This window comes from Osmerus mordax, chromosome 7 (genome assembly GCF_038355195.1).
Source record: "Osmerus mordax isolate fOsmMor3 chromosome 7, fOsmMor3.pri, whole genome shotgun sequence".
Lineage (NCBI taxonomy): Eukaryota > Metazoa > Chordata > Actinopteri > Osmeriformes > Osmeridae > Osmerus > Osmerus mordax.
The window spans coordinates 20,997,682-21,005,162 of NC_090056.1; the positions used below are offsets into that span (position 1 = coordinate 20,997,682).

General features: G+C 56.2%; 1 protein-coding gene across 1 annotated transcript in view; it reads right to left on the reverse strand.

Moving 5' to 3' along the window:
- Window positions 1–24: 24 nt before the first annotated feature.
- Window positions 25–7,481, reverse strand: part of flna (filamin A, alpha (actin binding protein 280)) — a 32,651-nt gene continuing 25,194 nt past the window's right edge. The window contains exons 38-48 of the mRNA XM_067240601.1: window positions 7,258–7,461; window positions 6,996–7,148; window positions 6,787–6,909; window positions 6,408–6,674; window positions 6,193–6,330; window positions 5,959–6,074; window positions 3,515–3,647; window positions 3,218–3,394; window positions 2,896–3,114; window positions 2,571–2,768; window positions 25–1,444 (exon numbers count right to left, since the gene is read on the reverse strand). Of these exons, the coding sequence (XP_067096702.1) occupies window positions 1,260–1,444; window positions 2,571–2,768; window positions 2,896–3,114; window positions 3,218–3,394; window positions 3,515–3,647; window positions 5,959–6,074; window positions 6,193–6,330; window positions 6,408–6,674; window positions 6,787–6,909; window positions 6,996–7,148; window positions 7,258–7,461 (1,913 nt within the window). The 3' untranslated portion in view covers window positions 25–1,259. The remainder of the gene's footprint in view (window positions 1,445–2,570; window positions 2,769–2,895; window positions 3,115–3,217; window positions 3,395–3,514; window positions 3,648–5,958; window positions 6,075–6,192; window positions 6,331–6,407; window positions 6,675–6,786; window positions 6,910–6,995; window positions 7,149–7,257; window positions 7,462–7,481) is intronic.

The window sequence follows — 7,481 nt, forward strand, 5'->3', positions numbered from 1 at the left end:
TATGAAAAACGTCACAACGCATGCTAGGATTGACAGAAAAATACTTAAGACAACTTTATTGTGTATCAAAATACTGCAAGTCTTACAAAAACGTATAGTAAGCCTTTTTAATGAAATGCCGAGTACACAAAGCTGAGAGCGCAGAGCTGGACATCAAGCAGAAAACACCTCAAACTCAGTTCTTTTTTTTGGTCGTTCTCTAAATACTTATCAAACCACAGTTCCCTCATCCACACCTTTCACGAAAGTTTTTAATTTAATTTTCTTTCCATTTTTAATACAAGTAGAATGTTTATTATTCTAATAATAATTCATATTGAGAGTGGAACTTCTTGCACACCGCATGCAGCTGCATGACTGGTTGTCCTTCTGCTAGCAGTGAAGATTAACACGCTTAAAACACGCGCATGGAACACGCGGAGAAGCCCACTTTCACGCGTGAGAGAGAAGCGCTAGGAGCGACACCAGCTCTACTGCGGCTGCGCTTACTCCGACTGAAGGCCTGTGGACTCGTTACTAACGAGCTACATCGTCGCGTGCAAACCACTGTAGTCTCTACACTAAACTCTCTCCGGGTGTCGGGGTCAGCGGTGTAGCGGAAGCACGGCCCGTTAGAGTATTTTTAAACACACCGGACACCGGACACGAGCTAAAGGCGCTGGAGGCTAAACACCACCGTGCTATGCTACGCTAATCTCTTCCTAAAACCCTATACTAAGCTACATTTGGCTAAGCTAACAGCTAGCCTGCACTCCTTCCTCCCCGGCAAGGCTAGTGGTAACCCACAGCTGAACAGCACCCGACCCGCCATGGTAAAAAGAGGCAAAATGACAAAGAAAGGACATCTTATTTTACAGTAATACAAAGGCGCATCTGTCCCCAGTACAGATGGATCTGACTGGGGAAAGGCAGAGGGATGCAGGGAAAGGTGGAGGGATGAGGAGAGGAATATTCAGTGTTTAATCATTCATCTTTGGGTTTGGTATGAGACAAGTGTTTTGAAGTCTTATCTGACAGTATAATAGAGCAGGGGATTTTGAAGTGTTAAATCATTTGTTTAGTCATGTAGAAGGTGGTTAGGGGGCTGATTGGTTAAACAGTGCTACAGGAAGGGGTTTTCTGTTGTTCTGATTGGTTAAACAGATACAGGAAGGGGTTCATGATATTCTGATAGGTTAAACAGTGATAAAGGAAGGTGTTGTGCTGTTCTGATTGGTCAAACAGTGACACAGGAAGGGGTTTGGGCTGCTGTGATTGGCCTAGACAGTGATGTGGTAGGGGCTTCCAGGGATGTGCTCGTCACCCCACTTGACCACCAGGATGTACTCCCCCTTCTCCTTCAGCTGGTAGCTCACGTTGTACACACGGCCCCCAAGGTGCTTGACCAGCACCTCCTCGCATGGGAGCTTCGGACCATCCACCCCCACCAGCAACATGTTACGACCTGGGGGAGAGAAGGGGCAGTTAGAGGAGGGCGGAGGGAGAGAAGGGGCAGTTAGAGGAGGGCGGAGGGAGAGAAGGGGCAGTTAGAGGAGGGCGGAGGGAGAGAAGGGGCAGTTAGAGGAGGGCGGAGGGAGAGAAGGGGCAGTTAGAGGTCGGAGGGAGAGAAGGGGCAGTTAGAGGAGGGTGGAGGGAGAGAAGGGGCAGTTAGAGGAGGTCGGAGGGAGAGAAGGGGCAGTTAGAGGAGGGCGGAGGGAGAGAAGGGGCAGTTAGAGGTCGGAGGGAGAGAAGGGGCAGTTAGAGGAGGTCGGAGGGAGAGAAGGGGCAGTTAGAGGAGGGCGGAGGGAGAGAAGGGGCAGTTAGAGGTCGGAGGGAGAGAAGGGGCAGTTAGAGGAGGGCGGAGGGAGAGAAGGGGCAGTTAGAGGAAGGCAGAGGGAGAGAAGGGGCAGTTAGAGGAGGGCGGAGGGAGAGAAGGGGCAGTTAGAGGAGGGCGGAGGGAGAGAAGGGGCAGTTAGAGGAGGGCGGAGGGAGAGAAGGGGCAGTTAGAGGAGGGCGGAGGGAGAGAAGGGGCAGTTAGAGGAGGGCGGAGGGAGAGAAGGGGCAGTTAGAGGAGGGCGGAGGGAGAGAAGGGGCAGTTAGAGGGCGGAGGGAGAGAAGGGGCAGTTAGAGGAGGGCGGAGGGAGAGAAGGGGCAGTTAGAGGAGGTCGGAGGGAGAGAAGGGGCAGTTAGAGGAGGGCGGAGGGAGAGAAGGGGCAGTTAGAGGTCGGAGGGAGAGAAGGGGCAGTTAGAGGAGGGCGGAGGGAGAGAAGGGGCAGTTAGAGGTCGGAGGGAGAGAAGGGGCAGTTAGAGGAGGGCAGAGGGAGAGAAGGGGCAGTTAGAGGAGGGCAGAGGGAGAGAAGGGGCAGTTAGAGGAGGGCAGAGGGAGAGAAGGGGCAGTTAGAGGAAGGCAGAGGGAGAGAAGGGGCAGTTAGAGGGCGGAGGGAGAGAAGGGGCAGTTAGAGGAGGTCGGAGCGAGAGAAGGGGCAGTTAGAGGAGGGCAGAGGGAGAGAAGGGGCAGTTAGAGGAGGGCGGAGGGAGAGAGAGAAGACTGTCAGACAAAAACAATGGACAACAAGAAACTACACACACACCTGCTTTGCTGCAGTCGACACTGAAGTTGTTCTTCTGCCCGATGAAGGCCTTGTTCAGCCCCAGGCCCTTGGCCGTGACCCTGCTGGCGTCAGACTGGCTGGGCGCCGCCTGCTGGCTGCTGCTGAAACTGCGGCTGGTCGGCTCCACCAGCACAGAGGATGTCTCATGCATGCTGTGGCTGGACACCAGCTTAGAGCCTGGGGGAGGGATGGAGAATGAAAAGGAGATTAGAAAATGTCAAGAGAACAGGAAGTATGTGTGAGGAGGAGCGCGTGTGAGGAGCGCGTGTGAGGGGCGCGTGTGAGGAGGAGCGCGTGCCCTCACCAGTGATCTTGGCCTTGAAGGGGCTTCCTACGATGTGGTAGGACCCTCCGTACTTGATGGAGATGAGGTAGCTGCCAGGGGCCATGGGGGTGTAGGTGACCCTGTAGCCCTCGGGACACTCCACACAGTCCATCTTCACCTTGGAGGGGCCGTCGATGGTGACCGCCAGGGCCCCGGGGCCCGCGCTGCTGGTGTTCACCACAAACTCACACGCTGAGCCTGGGCGAGGGGGAGGTACGTTAGGTGGGAGAGCAGGGCAGCTGGGCAGGAGGGTAGTGTAGGTGAAGGGGTACAGTAGGAGGGTAGGGAAGAGGACAGCTACCTGTGGTGCCTCCCTCCAGCCCAGGCCCGTATGCAGACACCATGCCTGGGTCTCCTGCCTGGCCCATCTCCCCCACACGGATCTTGAAGGGGCTGCCTGGGATGTGGCTGCTGTTGAACTTCACATCAATCAGATACAGACCGTTCTCTCTGGGGATGAAGCGTACCGCATACTTATCTGGAGAGGAGGGGGAGAGAGGATAGAAGATCATCCATAAGTCCATTGTTTTTATTTGAAGACCAACTTTCCAACATCAGTTTATGACAGGCCGGCTGGGCATACGGTCTCTGTGGTTACCTTGGTCTATCTCTGTGACGACGCACTCCTCCAGGGCTCCGGAGGGGCTGTGCACCTTGGCGTCGATCACACCCTTCGCTCCGTTCAGACTCACGGCAAACGAGGCCGGCTGGTTCACCTTCAGACCCGACTCCTGCTCAACGCAGAGCTCACACACTCAACATGGCTGTATGTACACACACGCACACACACTCAACATGGCTGTATGTACACACACGCACACACACTCAACATGGCAGTACACACACACACTCAACATGGCTGTATGTACACACACACGCACACGCACACACACACACACAGAGCTCACACACCGCTAGGTGTACCTACCTGCAGACTGCTAACAGAGATAAAGAGGAGGGCTGGGAGGGACAGGTGACAGAGTGAATTTGTAACACGCACGCACGCACGCACACACACACAGTAAGTAGAGAGTGGAATGAAAGAAAAAAGCGATAGAGAGGGTAGAGAGGGAGGGAGAGATGGAAATAGAACAGCCCATTTCTACCTCTTTAACCTTTTAGCATCTGGTGGGCTAACGCGAGGGGGGAGGGAGGGGAAGGGGGGGAGGGAGGGGAAGGGGGGGAGGGAGGGAAAGGAGGGGGGGGGCGGCTGTTGGGAGCCTTTAGAATGAGGCACGAGAAACCCACACAGTCCTTTAGTATCCCAGAAGCCTTAGCACCTCCCAACAGCACAGCAGCAGACTCACTTCCTGTCTCTCTCTCCCTGCATGTCTGTCTCTCTCTCTCCCTGCATGTCTGTCTCTCTCTCTCCCTCCCTGCATGTCTCTCTCTCTCTCTCCCTGCATGTCTCTGTCTCTCTCTCCCTGCATGTCTGTGTCTGTCAGTCTCTCCCTGCATGTCTGTCTGTCTGTCTGTCTCTCCCTGCATGTCTGTCTGTCTGTCTCTCCCTGCATGTCTGTCTGTCTGTCTCTCCCTGCATGTCTGTCTCTCCCTGCATGTCTGTCTGTATGTCTGTCCGTCTCTCCCTGCATGTCTGTCTGTATGTCTGTCCGTCTCTCCCTGCATGTCTGTCTGTATGTCTGTCCGTCTCTCCCTGCATGTCTGTCTGTATGTCTGTCCGTCTCTCCCTGCATGTCTGTCTGCATGTCTGTCCGTCTCTCCCTGCATGTCTGTCTGCATGTCTGTCCGTCTCTCCCTGCATGTCTGTCTGCATGTCTGTCCGTCTCTCCCTGCATGTCTGTCTGCATGTCTGTCCGTCTCTCCCTGCATGTCTGTCTGCATGTCTGTCCGTCTCTCCCTGCATGTCTGTCTGCATGTCTGTCCGTCTCTCCCTGCATGTCTGTCTGCATGTCTGTCCGTCTCTCCCTGCATGTCTGTCTGCATGTCTGTCCGTCTCTCCCTGCATGTCTGTCTGCATGTCTGTCCGTCTCTCCCTGCATGTCTGTCTGCATGTCTGTCCGTCTCTCCCTGCATGTCTGTCTGCATGTCTGTCCGTCTCTCCCTGCATGTCTGTCTGCATGTCTGTCCGTCTCTCCCTGCATGTCTGTCTGCATGTCTGTCCGTCTCTCCCTGCATGTCTGTCTGCATGTCTGTCCGTCTCTCCCTGCATGTCTGTCCGTCTCTCCCTGCATGTCTGTCCGTCTCTCCCTGCATGTCTGTCCGTCTCTCCCTGCATGTCTGTCCGTCTCTCCCTGCATGTCTGTCCGTCTCTCCCTGCATGTCTGTCCGTCTCTCCCTGCATGTCTGTCCGTCTCTCCCTGCATGTCTGTCCGTCTCTCCCTGCATGTCTGTCCGTCTCTCCCTGCATGTCTGTCCGTCTCTCCCTGCATGTCTGTCCGTCTCTCCCTGCATGTCTGTCCGTCTCTCCCTGCATGTCTGTCCGTCTCTCCCTGCATGTCTGTCCGTCTCTCCCTGCATGTCTGTCCGTCTCTCCCTGCATGTCTGTCCGTCTCTCCCTGCATGTCTGTCCGTCTCTCCCTGCATGTCTGTCCGTCTCTCCCTGCATGTCTGTCCGTCTCTCCCTGCATGTCTGTCCGTCTCTCCCTGCATGTCTGTCCGTCTCTCCCTGCATGTCTGTCCGTCTCTCCCTGCATGTCTGTCCGTCTCTCCCTGCATGTCTGTCCGTCTCTCCCTGCATGTCTGTCCGTCTCTCCCTGCATGTCTGTCCGTCTCTCCCTGCATGTCTGTCCGTCTCTCCCTGCATGTCTGTCCGTCTCTCCCTGCATGTCTGTCCGTCTCTCCCTGCATGTCTGTCTCTCTCTCCCTGCATGTCTGTCTCTCTCTCCCTGCATGTCTGTCTCTCTCTCCCTGCATGTCTGTCTCTCTCTCCCTGCATGTCTGTCTCTCTCTCCCTGCATGTCTGTCTCTCTCTCCCTGCATGTCTGTCCCTCTTCCTGTCTCCCTGCGTGTCATGGGGCTGCTGCTGCATTGTGGGTAGTGGGTCCTGGTATGTGGACAGGTGTGTGTGTCTCAGAGCCTCACCTGGAGACTGGCAACAGTGAGGCGACGGGCGTCGGAGGAGGGCGTTGCCACGGGAACCAGGAAGGGGCTGTCTGGGATGTGCTCCTCGTTGAAACGGATCGATACCTCGTAGTCTCCTACAAACACACACACACAGTTAGAAACACAGCAGGCCAGGATACAGGACCTACAACAAGTCTCAATCAAGAGAACATCACCACATCTCCCTCCTCACCCTCCTCCTCCCTCCCTCACCTGGCTCCTGGACGATGTAGGACACTCCACTGGACCCATCCTTGCGGTCCTCGAAGGCGATCTCTGCCTTGCTGGGTCCCTCCACCGCGATGCTCAGCCCCCCCGCACCCGCCTCTCGTGTCCAGATACTGAACTCAGCTGCACAGGACGCAGCGGTCAGTACACGCGCACACACACACACACACACACCTCACCCCCCCGCCCCCCCCAGGTACCTGGCACAGCAGCCTCAGCCCTCTCCAGGCCGGGCCCCCCAGCCCGGACCTTGTGGGCCCCGCCCTCGCCCAGGGGCCCCACGGTGAACTGGAAGGGGCTCCCGGGCACGTGCACGCCCGCGTACTTCACACACACGGTGTGCACGCCGGTCTCCGTGGGAACGAAGCGGATGCAGTAGGTGTTGTTGTCTCCCTCCATGATGTCGGCCTTGTGGACCTGCCCCGACGGACTGGTAACCTGGGCCGTCATGTCTGCTATGCTGATCTCTGAACACACGCACGCACGAAGTTACAGGTACACACACACAGTTCCACAAACACGTTCAGGTACACACAGTTCCACAAACACGTACAGGTACACACAGTTACACACACACACCTGGGATCTTGAGGCTGAGGTCACAGTGACTCCCCACGTTGGCGACCGAGGCAGCCTTCCTCCTCCTGGTGATGCTCTCCTTCATCCTGCCCTCCCCGGTCACCTTGACGGAGAAAGCACTCCCTGCACACGGACACAGCATACTCAGTAACCAGCTGGGCTCTGATTGGCCAGACCCCTTAACGAGCTGGGCTCTGATTGGCCGGTACCTGGCACGTGCTGGTCAGCAAACTTGATGTTGATGATGTAGTGTCCTGGCTCGGTGGGGCAGTAGGTGATCTTGCAGGTTCCGTCCTCCTGGTCCTCAGTGTTGATGTCCACCTTGCTGGGTCCCTCGATGGACAGACTCAGACCCCCGTAACCTGCACACACACACACACACACACACAGTTAAATAACACTTTACAAAAGCCAATACGTCAAACTAACCCCTCAGAAATGCTCACACACTCGCCTCACCCCCACACTCACCTGCGTCGCGTGTATCGATGATGAACTCGGCCGGTTCGAAGGTCCTGGCCTCGCTCAGGCCCTGGCCACTCACACGCACCCGGCTGGCGTCCCCGATCTCTGATTGGCTGATCATCACGGAGATGGGGCTGCTTGGAATGTGGCGGCCGTTCTTCTTGATGTTCACCAGGTGCTCCCCGGTCTCCTTGGGAACGAACGAGACGCCTAACACACACAGACGAGAC